Below are 13,687 nucleotides of genomic sequence, written 5' to 3' on the forward strand. Positions count from 1 at the left end.
CTCCGGCCAGCTCTCTGTCCTGACAGCCCCTCCTCCTCACCACCGTCCGGTACCCAAGAGCCGACCTGTTTGCAGTCCTGCAGCCCTACCCGCCCATCCGAGATGGGCCGCCAGCAGCACCGACTGCCGAAGGCTCCGAGGAGCGAGTCTGCAGCCCCCCGGCCCCCGCCGCTGCCCGAGGTGCGTGAGGACAGTAGTCATAGTCTGGCTCCCTTTCCCGTAACGGTCAAGCGAGAGCCTCAGGAGCTGGACCAGCTGTACCTGGACGACGGTAAGTGCCCGTGGCCGTAGGTGCGCTCAGCCTGGCGCCGTGTCTGTGAGTGTGACGAGGAGGGGTGTGCGCCTCAGCCACCTGGCGGGGGAGCACGCCCGGCACGTGTGTCCGCGCTCCGGGCGCGTCCTGCGGCTGGCGCGCTGCCTGCCGCGTGGCTCCGCTCTGTCACCCCGCCCGGATGTCCCCGTGGTGCCGGTGGACGCGGACCCCCAGGCCCAACGCGGCACCAGGCGGAACAAGTTCTGTTTGAAGAGGCTGCCCCGGCACGTGGCTTCGGGTCAAGCTTTCTTGCTTCTTAGCACCTTAAGGGCCCCCCGGGCTGAGTGAACGATGTTTAAACGGCGGCTTAGCTGAAAGTGGTGAACGTTCTGCGGCACACTGCTCCGGTCAGGCGCCGGGCGGAAGGGTGATAAGGAGCTGGGCTGCCCCTGAATGGGGACTCACAGCCCCCTGTGTGGGACCCACCCTCCCCACCCCCCCCCCACCCCCCCACCAAGCACACGGGCTCTCTCACCATCCAGCGTGCCACGTCAGGGTGGTTCGGAAGGGAAGGGCCCTCAGGACACCTGCAGTCAGGCTACGGGGCAGGCAAGTCTATGTGCTAGGGTCTGTCCACACAAGGAGGGCAGAAGACACCCCATTGTTCTTAGCGCGATCACTCCGCAGAGTTCTCTTTCCTGCAGGACAAGGTGCTGCCTGGCCCAGTGCAGGCAGGTGGCACACTCGCACTCGGTCACCTGACTGCTGGTGGCTCAGGAACATGCCCAGCGGCCCCGTGGTCTGCTCAGTACAGTGGGCCTGGTCAGTGCCTCCACAGGCCCTGCGTGGATTGCGAGCGGGTGCCGGGCCCGGTCCGCGGGTCCACGGGCCCTGCGTGGATTGCGAGCGGGTGCCGGGCCCGGTCCGCGGGTCCACGGGCCCTGCGTGGATTGCGAGCGGGTGCCGGGCCCGGTCCGCGGGTCCACAGGTCCACGGGCCCTGCGTGGATTGCGAGCGGGTGCCGGGCCTGGTCAGTGGTGCTTCTTGTCTCCTCGGGTAGAAGCTTTACTGGGCCCAGATGCGCACATCCCCTGCTGCTGGACTCAGGTGGGGCTGAGAGCTCGGGTCAGTGCTGGGCACATGGTCTCCTGCCCCCCAGCCTCCGTGGTCAAGGCTTTGCAGCCTCCTTTAGTCGTCGTCCCTAAAAGTAACAGCCAAATATGGTAATCTCGTCTCTGTCACCACAACTGTTTCAGTGAATGTCCCATTTTCACCGTTCGTATCGTACGGGCTTCCCCATGGCAGAGCTGCAGGCATCCTGTCGGAAGAACGTTCCCTTCTGACGCTGCTGTTCCAGAAGCGGATGGTGCTTATGGGCCCGTCCCACCTAAGTGGCAGGTGCAGCCTGGCAGGGGGACCCATGAGCCTTCAAGGCAGTGCAACCCCAGCCCCAGCCTCCGAGCACCAGTGTTTGCCCTTGGCTCGGTGACCCAGAGCTTTGCAGACTCCTGTCCACTGGGGTAACCCGGGGCCTGCCCTCTGTCTGCTGGGGTGACCCGGGGCCTGCCCCGGCTTCTCCATCCCCAACTTGGCTACGAGCTTTCAGGTACTTTTGTTCCATAAACGTTCCACCTTCAATCCTGGAGCCCCCTTGTGGCGTGTGCCTGCCGGCTCCTACGGGAGACCAGGCCCCTCTTCCTTCCCGAGGTGCAGGCCCTGACGAGCTCTCAGAGACACCCCAGAAGCCGGCAGTCCGTCCTTCAGAACCGCACTCTGGGTCCACAGCTGCCCTCGGCAATCTCAGGAGGTTTATCACCGGCGGGAGGTGGCACCGGGTCCCTGTGGGTACCTGCGCTGCATTCGGTCCCCTGAGGCGCATCAGGCCCGAGGCGGCCAAGCTCCCTGCCTGCCTTCTCAGTGCTCCATGCGGTCTCCGGAGGTTCTGGCCTGGCCCTGGGGCCGGGAGGGCCCGAGGGTCTTGGCCGAATCTCCAGTGCCTTCGGGAAAGCGCAGAAGACCGGCCGGGCAGGCTCTCCAGTCGGCTTTGCTGCCCGAGTGTCTTGAGGTCAGAGGCGGTCTTGTTAGGGGTGAGGGGGTAGGGGCCACCTGGGAGGTGCGTGTGACGGGGGTGTCCTGCGCCCCGTGAGTCCACAGGTGTAGGATCTGTTCTCAAGAGGGCGCCATGGCCCGGCGAGTCTCTGGGCGCCGCCCAACTAGAGCTCGCCTGGGTGGGTGTTGGATTTGTTGGGGAGGGCAGAGCTGATGGGCGGGTCCTCCTCCAGGCCCCTGGTCCCACGGGGCCGCCGGCCGCACACGCGTAGCACTGACTCCCGTCTGCAGGGGCCCAGCCGTCAGCCCGGTGCTCGCTCACGGAGCAGGGCTCTGGGGCCACGTTCTACAAGGAGCCACCACCTCCCGGCTGGCTCCCAGTCCTGGCGTGACTCCCTCCATGGCGCCTGCCCCACCTTTCCCGCACTACCTGTCACCCACCCACCGTCATCAGCTGCTGTACCCTCACTGGGGGGGTGGGGGGCGGGGGACTCACACCTCCACCCACTTTGTGAGGTCACTTTCTCAGGGATCTTTCCTTCTTCATCCAAACATCCTGCCTCGGTCTCCCTGGGCATCTCCTCCTGCTCTGAGCCTCAGCCCTGCCCCCCTGACAGCAGCCGTCTGCCCACTGGCCTTTCTTGGTGATGCTTGTGGTCCTGGGCCCCCTGGGCAGTGGCTCTGAGAGCCGGCCCGTGAGGCTGCACACAAAGACGTTCCCTCTGCCTCCGTTTGGGGCTGGATTTATGGGTCCTTATTTCCACAAAGGCCCCGTAATCCGAGGTCGGCTATAAACAAAGCTTTTCAGTTTTAGCTCATAAGAGCATTCCCGGGAGATGTTTGTTGTTGTTGTTGTTGTTGTTGTTGTTGTTGTAATTTTTTGGTCAGAACTGGGATCGTGGTGAAGGCAAGGGCACCGCAAGCCTCCGTAGCAAGCAGATGACGTGTTTATAGAAATACGCGCGCTTTTTCACTCGCGCACGCTGACGCGTGCTGTTCCCCCTCTGCCCTGGTGGTCCTCACTCAAACCTTGAGCAGCTGAGGAGTAGACGCTGGCCTCGGACCCCTTACAGAAGTGGCCCTGATACGTCCCCCTCTGGGTCCTTCCAGAACCGGTGGTGGGTGGAGGGGACGAACCTGGGACCGCCTTTCCTGAGGCTGACGGAGGCCAGTGGGGAGCACGCACCGTGCTCCTGGGGCTCAGCCTCACACCGGCCCAGGCTTCCCTGCAGCGCGGCTTCTAGGCCCAGAGGCCAGAGTGGGCCACGCACGCAGGCCCGGGAGGTAAGCACCGAGAGCTGTGGGCTCTGCGGCTTCTCCCTGGCAGTCCGGGCACACACGTGGCCTGGCCCAGGTGTCCGTCCACCACGAGGAGAGCGGATGGAACGATCGTCACTCTGTGGCTGGAGACTATGCGCCCACAGGCCGTGAGGAGGCAGAGTGGGTCCAGCCCCTTCTTGTGGTCCGAGTGAGGACAGAGTGCCATGTCCTCGTGCCAGGGTGAGTGACTCCGTCCACTCAGGTGGCACGGGCTCTCGGGAGGATCTGGAGGCAGGATCTCCATGGCAGCCTTGGCTCCCTGGAACCCAGGACCCTCTCACGAGAACCACGATATGAACGTGGTCGGAAGACGGTTTAATGCAGGGTAAAGGCCCACGTCGCGGGCACAGCACCTGAGCCTGGAGCCCCCCATCGGAATGCCGAGGGACGTCTAGGGCCGGGTTCAAACAGGCGCCATCCCGATGGGCCGAGGGGAGGGCACGCAGGTGTCATGGGCAGGTGTGGGCCTCGGCTCGGAAGGCTCTCCGCAAGCCTGCAGGACCTGTGTTGCCCCAACAGTCTGATCCTGTGCCAGCCCCCCCCCCCCCCCCCCGCCATTTTAACCGCTCTCCTGACTGGGACTTTAGAGAATTAACTTGCCAAACGGACAGTGTCACGCTCTGCCCCTTCCGGTTTGAGGGAAGGTTCTGAGAGAGCTTGCGCACTGCCTGGGTGGGAGAGGGGCCACGCCCACCACAGCCGACCTGGGGCCGGGGACCCTGCTGACCCCTCCCATCTGAGCAGCTGCCCTGCTGGCGCTTCCCCCGCCTTGGCCCATGGGAGCCCCCAACACCCCCTGGAGCTGCAGCCCTGAACCCAGTTGTGCCTCCCCTCCTCCTCCCCCTCCCCTCCCCCCCACACCCGCCCCATGCATGCCTCCCCTCCCCCCACGCCCGCCCCCCGCGTGCCTCCCCTCCCCCCCACGCCCACCCCCCGCGTGCCTCCCCTCCCCACGCGTGCCACCCCTCCCCCCGCGTGCCTCCCCTCCCCCCACACCCGCCCCACGCGTGCCACCCCTCCCCCCCACGCCCACCCCCCGCGTGCCTCCCCTCCCCCCACGCCCGCCCCACGCGTGCCTCCCCTCCCCCCACGCCCGCCCCACGCGTGCCTCCCCTCCCCCCGCGTGCCTCCCCTCCCCCCGCGTGCCTCCCCTCCCACCCACGCCCGCCCACGCGTGCCTCCCCTTCCCCACCCGCCCTCCGCCCCACTTACTGGTGATTACACTGCCCTGGACCAGGCGTGAGTTGCCCTGCGCTTTGTTCACCCTGTGTCTTAAGACAATGGGACCCAGCATCACGGATTCAGCCCAAGGGCAGCTGTGACGATGAGGGTGGTGGTGCCCAGACCAGGTGCATCTTCCCTCTGTCTCTGGTCTGAATTTGCAGCCTGGAAATGGGATAAACAGCAAAAACCTAAATTAGAAAATCCGACACGTTGATTTCAAGTGGCCTCGAAGTTAAAGAGCAAACACCTAGTCTTGGGCAGTTATGCAGCCGGCAGGGGGGAGGCTGGGGCGGCTATGATGGGGGGATATGCCCACTTCCCGGAGAGACCAGCAAGCCATAGGACAGTGGGACCGCGGGCCCGTGACAACCTGGTGGCAGTGAGGCCTTTTCCTAGAGGCCCACGGGCACCGTGGACTCCCACACCGCTCTCCGGGGGCCCCGTGGGCGGACAGGGCCTGGTCGGTGGAGGGCCTGCACGCGCGAGCCCCTGTGGTGACAAATCCGATAGCGGGGAGCACGGTGACGATCATCCCGGCCTTTCCCTCCGACCAGCAGAGCTTTCTGGAGCTCTCGCGTTCCCCTGATGGGGCCACGCAGGAGCTCTGACCTTCATGTAATTACGTTGGGCGATGATGGCATGCTGGCTTCTGCACCACCATTCAGAAGTCAGGGACCGGGTGCTTTGGGGTTCTCTGCTGGCGTTTCGTTTGGGTTTTATTTTTGTTTTCTAGGAGCGTGTAATGAAAAAGCCAAGAACGGGGTTTCTGTCCAGTCGCCAGGAGTCTGGGGCACTTGCGGCACGTAAACGCCGCTGCCAGGGTGGCTCACGTTTGGGACCGCCCCTCGCGTGTGACCTGCTCTGTCTGCAGAGCGACGCCCTGGAACCTGGGAGGATTAACGCGTTACAGATTTCCGTTTGTCTTAAAGAATAACGTAAGCGTAAGAGAACTGGCCTGAAAACGAATCCCAACTTTTTTTTTTTTTTTTTTTTTTTTTTTAGAATTTGTTTTTCAGTTGTCTCTACTCTCAGGTTTTGTTTCAAAAGTATTTGGCCTGTAAAAGTATTTGGCCCTTCAGTTATAATTTGTTCTTCGGTGCAACAGTATCCATAGGATTTAAGCTCTCGATTTAGACTTCTCAATCATGGCAGAATCACAGGCATATGTTTTTAAGAGATCCGTGTTATAGGCCTTGTGCTGTTTCAAATGTAGATTTTTTAAATTGGCCGTAGAAGCTAGCCAGGAGCCCTTTCTGGGGTACGACCCTGTGAGTTCCCCGTGTGCAGAAGGCAGCTGTGTGGCCGTGCGCCCCCTGCGGTAATGGGTTGTCCGTGGCTTATGTGAAAATGTGAGCAGCTCACACACGCGCACGTGTAACTGTCCGTGTGTCACGGCCTTTGGAAAGGTACCCTACGCGTTTCTGGAGCACACGGCATTCACCGCGTGTTATGTGAACAGGACCCACACAAGAACTGCTTTTGCAGAAACGGGCACCTCCTTTGAGCTTCGCTGCTGACGCGCTTGCTCCCGAGGCGTTGGTGTGTCTGCGCCTTCGCCCCCGTTGTCACCCCGCCCGCCCTGCAGCCTCAGCCACAATCGGCCCTTTCAGTCCCCGCCAGCAGCGCTCAGCCTTCCAGAAGTCTCCATGTCATTAAAACAACAAGCAGGTGGACCAGGCGGCCAGGATCGTGTCTGCCCGAGTCTGGGCTGTGAGTCCCCTGCTCTGCTCCCCCCTCTTCCTTCAGCCCAAGCTGCTCTGGGAGAGAACAGAATCTTTCCTCATGGAAAGTTTTACTGACCTGGCTTGGCACCGAAGGCTGGGGCCTCCCCCATTCCATTCGTGATGGAAAGAGTCTGTATCACGGTGATCAAACACGCGAGTCGTCAATACTGTGGACGGCGGCTACTGTGTGATGGGTAGAAGAATGAATTCAGCCACGCAAATGATTCATTAGAGTCAGTCCTTCATGCACGTGGATGTGCACCTCGGAGTCTCGAGGCGTAAAAATTACGCCCCACGCCACTGGAGACAGGGTCTGCTGTTGGTGGGTTGCAGGCTCTGAGAATGGGTTCTCTGGAGACCCCGCAGAGGGCTCTCCCAGCGCAGAAGTGAGTCCCCCAGGCCTGGCCTGAAGGTGCTGACCCAAGAAGCAGAGCCTCTAACCGGTCACTTCCAGGTACCGGAGCGCCTCAAAGGGCCGTGGCAGGCTTTTCTGACCCGCGTGCGCTCCTCGCGGGGCCCTCGGTCCATGTGTGCGCGGAGCTGTGCGTCAAGGGACAGTGCGCCTCGTGGGGGTCAGATACGCAGACGTTGGTGTAAATGTTTTAGCCTTTGTCCAGATAAACCGAAGCGTGACCCGGCAACTAGCAGAGACTGTTGGTCAGTGTGACGAGGGTCTCTCAAGTGGACGTGGGCAGCGCCCCAGCCCCGTGTTTCCGCTGTCTCAGAAGGTGTGTGCTTCCCCTTGGGAACCTGCTGCGGCCGACCCCCAGGGCAGCAGTGGTCAGGAGGCCGGGCCTCCACGAAGGAAGAGGGGAAAGAGAGCGGGGGGTCCGGGAGGCCTGCTGAGGAAGGCCCTCTAGAAGTAGCGTGCAGACACAGACCGGCACCCAGCCCGTAATCCGTCGGGCCGTGACGTCAGAGCATCTGCTCCTTCCGACGTGCCCCGGGGCCAGGCGGGCGAGGGGCCCTTCAGCGCGTGGGACGTGGGAGCTTCGGTGTCGGTGAGGTTCCGGGCACTTTCCTCCATTCTTACCTGGTATAGACATTACCTAGAAGCATGGAGTGCTTTGAGTTATCCTGTTTCTGATGACGATATCGTTCTAGAGTCTGCGTGCTTTCTGTGTACTTGGAGGGGGATCGGTGGGATTGCCGTCAGTGATGTTTCCGCCTCTCCTTGCCGTCACAGGCCTTAGCTCGTTTCCCTCTTAGTATTAACTTGAGATGAAGAAATAGAGTTGGGGAAGGAAAGCAAAGGGAAGAGCCCAGGACCGCCATGGAGCTCAGCAGCCTTCCATCTGCTCCATACGGCAGGAGCGCAGAGGACCCGCCAGCTGATGCCCAGACGTGACCGTGCTTGTGGGCAGCATGGGACGTGCTCGTGGTGCTTTTGTCCTTTGTCACGGGCAAGCTCTGAGTAGTCGCAGAGTGTGCGTGGACAAGCATTTCATGACTGCCATGCTGGTTCTTTCTGACTTCCTCCTGCAGAGAGCAGGGCACCTTGCTGAGAGTTCTTTAAATGGCTTTGTCTCTGCCACAGATCAGGTTGTACGACTCGGGCCTGGGCTCCGTGCCTTTTCTTTCTCTGAGGCTCGCGGTGCTTTCCTACTTGAGAATGAGCGCTCTTTACAGATACCTTCAGATCTGTGAGCCTGCGAATAGCACGCCACTGTGCCGCGTCGCCGGAGCATGAAGCTGTAAGGCAAAGCGTTTAAGAGCATAATAGCCACATTCAAAAAGCACGGTTGGTGATCGACCATCAGGGCCCGGTGTCTCTTTGGGGAGAGTGGTGACCAGGGCAGCGGAGGGCTCTGTCTACATCTGTCGGACAACTGTGTTTTTGTAAGAGCAGCCAGACTCTTCTGTAACTCAGGCCGGGCGCTGGGCTCTCCTGCCCTTGGAGCTGCAGGCAAAGAGACGGCTAGGCACGGACGCTTTTAAGCGATCTTCCTGACAGAAAAGTGTATTCTTACCTACGGATCCCTAAGGAACACCGAGTCACTGGCTCACGGGTGTCCGTCACGTTCAGGCAGAGAAGAACACGGATGCTTGGAATTGTAGCAACATTCTTCCCGTCGGAACTGAGAAAGTCGTTCCCGACCGAGCTGACGCATCATTGTCAACAGAGAACCCACGTGCCAGTAACAGCACGGCCTTTGGCGCTTTTCAGACTGACTGTTTGCATACGTTCTCTCAGTTCACATCTTCAGCCTTGGAACAGACCCGTGGCCGGAAGTGCCAGTGTTGGCCACACTCGGCAGGGGAGACGGGGCTCGCAGACGGGTTGGTTAATGTGCTCACATCACACTGAACAAGTGACAGGCCAGGAGCACCACGGGGATCTGCCAGCTGTGGTGTAAGTGCAGCCTCTCTACCAGGGTCGGCTCTGTTATGAGTATCTCCGCCCACTAGACCTGTGCCATTTAAAGCGTCCTGCTTAAAAGTCTGGCTTGCAAGCGTGAGTGGGCCTTGCAAACCCAGGAGGACCGTGGTGTGTCTTCATCGGGGAACCTCTGGTTCTCGCCGGAGGCACCTTTCGAGAGCTCGGAAAGGATGCCAAGACAGACAGGACTTGCAGAGTGTTGGAGAGAGGGCCTCACGCAGTCAGCACTCCCAAAGAAAGCAACAAAGATCCTGACAGAACTACCAAATCAATCATTTCACAATCTGGAAGTTCACCGAAGAGGCAGAACAAACTGAAAAGCATTTACTCGAGAAAAAACGGACCCACGAAGAAGTGTGGGTCTGTGATGGTGTAGGCGGGGGCTACTCCCATCCGCCTTCCCCAGCTCCTTGGAGCACAGCTGTGGAAAGACAGCAGCTTCACAGACCGTGAAGGACGTTGGCCTCTGTGGGGCTCGGTGAACACCCTGCCCCGAAGCGCAAACAGTGTCTCGACTGGTGGTGAAGCTCCCTGGAAGGGTCGTCTTCCCGGGCCATGATGGAAAACACAGACGGCTAGACTCACGCTTGCGGGAGATTGCCCAGGCTGGGATCTCAACCAGGGCCAGCGGGAGACCGGCCACACTAGGTGACCGCAGCGGGGTTAACAAGCCCCGACATATTCCCGGGGACCGGGAGACCGCACGTGTGCACACAGACGCGCACATGCTCAGGAAAGACCCGGGGAAAGAAAGGACCGGGTCGTTCGCCGCAGGCTGGCCTGGAGACCTTGTGCGGAAGCAAAGTGGATGCTGAGGCTGACTTGGGGATTGCCTGCAGTTCGATCTCATCAACAGAAGGTGGAGACGTAAGGCATTTAAAGAAACCTCCCAACTGACCATTAACCCTGCTAACCTGAGAGTGACCCTTGGGAAGCCAGGCTTCAAGATAAAAACATGGTTTTCAAAGAGGAATAGAGAACTTAGTAGCCACGCATTACAGAGAATACAGGATCCACAGAATCCGTCCAGAAAAGTCATCAAATACACAGCAGCAAGGGAAGGGGGAAATAAAGAGCAAACCCTATTGGCAGAGGAGTCTGTTTCCAAAGTTCCTCCAATACGTTATCTGTAATGCCCAGTTTTCAACTAAAACATTACGAAACCTGGAAAGAAATTTGAAAATATGTCCCATACAGACGGGGAAGAAACAACGCACCAGAGTAGACAGTGTCCCTGAGAGGGCTCAGCTGTTGGACTTAGCAGCAAGGGCTTTAAGTCAGCAGCTGGAGATCTGTTCAAAGAACTAAAGGAAACTATGTTTAAATAATTAAAGGAAAGTATGACAACAGTGTCTCAGCAAATAGAGATTATCCATAACGAGATTAAAAGGTTTTTAAAGAACCAAGTAGACATTCTTGCCTTGCAGAGTACGATAACTGAAACGAAAAGTTCATCAGAGAGGCTCAGAGGCAGATTGGAATTGGCGGAGAAAAAGAGTCAACGAACTTGAAGAAATGTCTATAGATTATCCAGTCTGAGGAAAAGAAAGAAAAAAGGAAAATGAATGTGTGGGAAACCATAAAACATGTAAATAGGCATACTGAGAATCAAGAAAGAGAGAGAAAGGGGTAGGAAAAATATATGAAGAGATAATGGCCCAAATCTCCCCAGATTTGATGAAAAACATTGTACATATCCAAAAACAAAACAAAAAAAAAATCAACAAATTCCAAGTAGAATAAATCCAAAGAAATGCAGCTAAGCCCATTGTAATCAGACTGTCGAAAGTCAAAGGGAAAGACACAATCCTGAAAACCAGCAGGAGAGAAACAAGTCCCCAGGGACACGGAGTCCTCAACAAGAGTAGTGGCTGACTTCTCACTAGCAATCTCAGAGGTCACAGAGGAAAAGACCATTGACCAAGAAGTCAATAGCTAGCAGATCTAGCTTTAAAAATGAAGGAGAAATGGGGCGCCCGGGTGGCTCAGTCGGTTGGGCGTCCGACTTCGGCTCAGGTCATGATCTCACGGTTTGTGAGTTCGAGCCCTGCGTCAGGCTCTGTGCTGACAGCTCAGAGCCTGGAGCCTGTTTCGGATCCTGTCTCCCCCTCTCTGTGCCCCTCCCCTGCTCCTGCTGTGTCTCTGTCTCTCTCAAAAAATAAATAAACATTAAAAAAAAATTTTTTTAATGGGGAAATAAAACTGTTCTTGGGTAAGCAACGATGTGGATATTTTGTTGCCAGCAGACCTGACCTAGGAGACGTTTTGAAGGCAGTCCTCTCTGCTGTTGGCAACTCAGATACGCGCACTGGGTAAAAAGTAATTTTGTAGACAAATTAAAAAGACAGCATACATATTTCAAAACTCTTTTCTTCTCCAAACTTGTTTAAAAGAAAATACATAAAACAAAAATTACAAAACTATTCTGATTGGCTTATATAAAGGTGTCATTTGGGGCGCCTGGGTGGCTCAGTCGGTTGGGCGGCCGACTTCGGCTCAGGTCATGATCTCGCGGTCTGTGAGTTCGAGCCCCGCGTCGGGCTCTGTGCTGACAGCTCGGAGCCTGGAGCCTGTTTCAGATTCTGTGTCTCCCTCTCTCTGACCCTCCCCCTGTTCATGCTCTGTCTCTCTCTGTCTCAAAAATAAATAAACGTTAAAAAATATATATATATATAAAGGTGTCATTTGTGTGACAATAACAGAAAGGGAATGGTAGGGAAGGAAGCTGTATCAAAGCAAAGGTTCTCTATGTTATTAGGAATAAGTTAATATTAGACTGAACTGGAAGGCTTTAAGCTGTATATTATAATCTCTAGAAGAGCCACAAAAAAACTAATTGAAAAATTTACACCGTAAATGAAACCAAGCCAAACCAAACAAAAAAAGCATTAAAGTGATACATTAGAAAACATTTTTAACACAAATGAAGGTAGTAATGAAAGGTCATAGAAACAAGAAAAACAACAAACAACCCCCCCCAAGACATGGTAAATAAACAACAAAATGGCAAATGTAATTCGTACAACAAAATTACATTAAATTTAAATGAACTAAATACTCCAATAAAAAGGTGAAGTTTGTCAGACTGGATTAGGGAAAAGAAAACAAAGCAGGACCCAATTATGTGCTGTCTACAGACGACATACTTTAGATTTAAAGGCACAAATAGGTTGAAAGGATGGAAAAGATATACCAAGCAAATAGTGACCAAAAGAGATTTGGAGACAAAATCAATTTAAGACCAAAGAAAATGTCGAGGCGCCTGGGTGGCTCAGTCAGTTACGTCTGACTCTTGATTTTGGCTCAGGTCACCATCTCATGGTTCGTGAGTTCAAGCCCCGCATCAGGCTCCATGCTGCCTGGGATTGTCACCCTCTTCCTCTCTCTCTGCAACCCCCTTAAAACAAATAAACTTGAAAGAAAATGTTGATGGAGACAAAAAGGGACAATTTATAATGAGTGAAATGTAAATTGAGCAAGAAGATACAATAGTTTTAAATATATTTGCACCTGAAAACGCCCGCATAAAACACGAAACAAAAATTGGTAGATTTAAAGGGATAAACGGAAAGACGAAAATAATGGCTGGAGACCTCACCACACTACTGTCAGTGATGGACAGAATAACTAGACAAAAAATCAGGAAGGATGTAGAACAATTGAACAGTGCTGTCAACCAGCTTGACCCAAAAGACATGGATAGAACACTCAACAGAGTGGAATGTGGGTGGAACATTCTCCAGGGTACGTTTTCTATTCATACAACGAGCCTTAGTAAATTTTAAAGGATTAATTCTCATCACAGTGGAATTAATGGAATTAATTTATGGCATCAGTGCAATCCCTATCAAAATTCTAGCAGGTATTTGGTTTTGCTTTTTTTCAGTAACATGACAGATGACAAAATGATCTTAAAATTCATACGGAATTTCACAGATCCAGAGTAGCCAGAACAATTTTAAAAACAAAGAACGGAGCGGGACACACACCTCCCGATTCAAAATTTACTATAAAGCTACAATGATGAAGACAGTGTGGCACTGGCGTAAGACATACAGGTCAACGGAACAGAATTTAGAGGTAAGAAATCCCTACATTTATGGTAAGTTGATTTTTAACAAAAATGCCGAGCCATTTAACTGGGGCAAAGGATCGCCTTTTTAACAAATGACACCAGAAGAATTGGATATCCACGTGCAAAAGAGTGAACTTGCACCTTTAGCCTCATACCGTACACAAAAATCTCAAAGTTGATCCTGGAATTAAATGTACAAGCTAAAACGATAAACACGTAGTAAATAACATAAGAGAAAAATTTTCGAGACCTTAGATTAGGCAAAGACTTTTTAGATATGATACCAAAAACATAGTCTAATATCTAAAAATGGGCAAATGAGACCCCATCAAAATGCAGATTTTATTCTGCTTCGAAAGAACTATTCAGAAAATGAGAAGACAAACAATTGACTAAAGAATATAGTTGCAAAATACATATCTGATCGAGGGCTCGTGTCCAGAATGTACCAGACGTCTTATGTCAACAATAAGAAGACAGCCTAGACAAAAACTGGCATCTAAGATTTAAGTAGACGTGTGAATGGCCAATAAGCACGTGCAGATATGCTCAACGTCGTCAGTCATCAGGGAGGGCAGCCGTGACACCGACACGGAGGTGATTTTGTACCCAGTGGAGGGGGTCTAATAAGCAAGAATGGCAGCGGCACACGTGGGAAAAGG

At 55.1% G+C, this 13,687-nt stretch overlaps 1 protein-coding gene across 8 annotated transcripts in view; it reads left to right on the plus strand.

Annotated features, from left to right (window-relative positions):
• The window catches only part of NFATC1 (nuclear factor of activated T cells 1), a 105,333-nt gene that overhangs the window by 74,665 nt on the left and 16,981 nt on the right, over nucleotides 1-13,687 (plus strand). For 3 of the 8 annotated variants that reach the window (XR_015242683.1, XM_086683280.1, XM_086683285.1), the window contains one exon: nucleotides 76-271. The exons of 3 other annotated variants lie outside the window; for them this stretch is intronic. Coding sequence is in view for 4 of the 5 variants with exons in the window: in XM_086683280.1 (XP_086539406.1) it covers nucleotides 76-271 (196 nt within the window). In the remaining variant the exon portion in view is untranslated. Of the gene's footprint in view, nucleotides 1-58; nucleotides 272-13,687 lie in introns of all 8 variants that reach the window. 2 more of the 8 variants (XM_086683281.1, XM_086683282.1) reach the window with 1 other exon arrangement.

Source organism: Puma concolor, chromosome D3 (genome assembly GCF_028749965.1).
Source record: "Puma concolor isolate L17-30 chromosome D3, mPumCon1.1.hap2, whole genome shotgun sequence".
Classification (NCBI taxonomy): domain Eukaryota; kingdom Metazoa; phylum Chordata; class Mammalia; order Carnivora; family Felidae; genus Puma; species Puma concolor.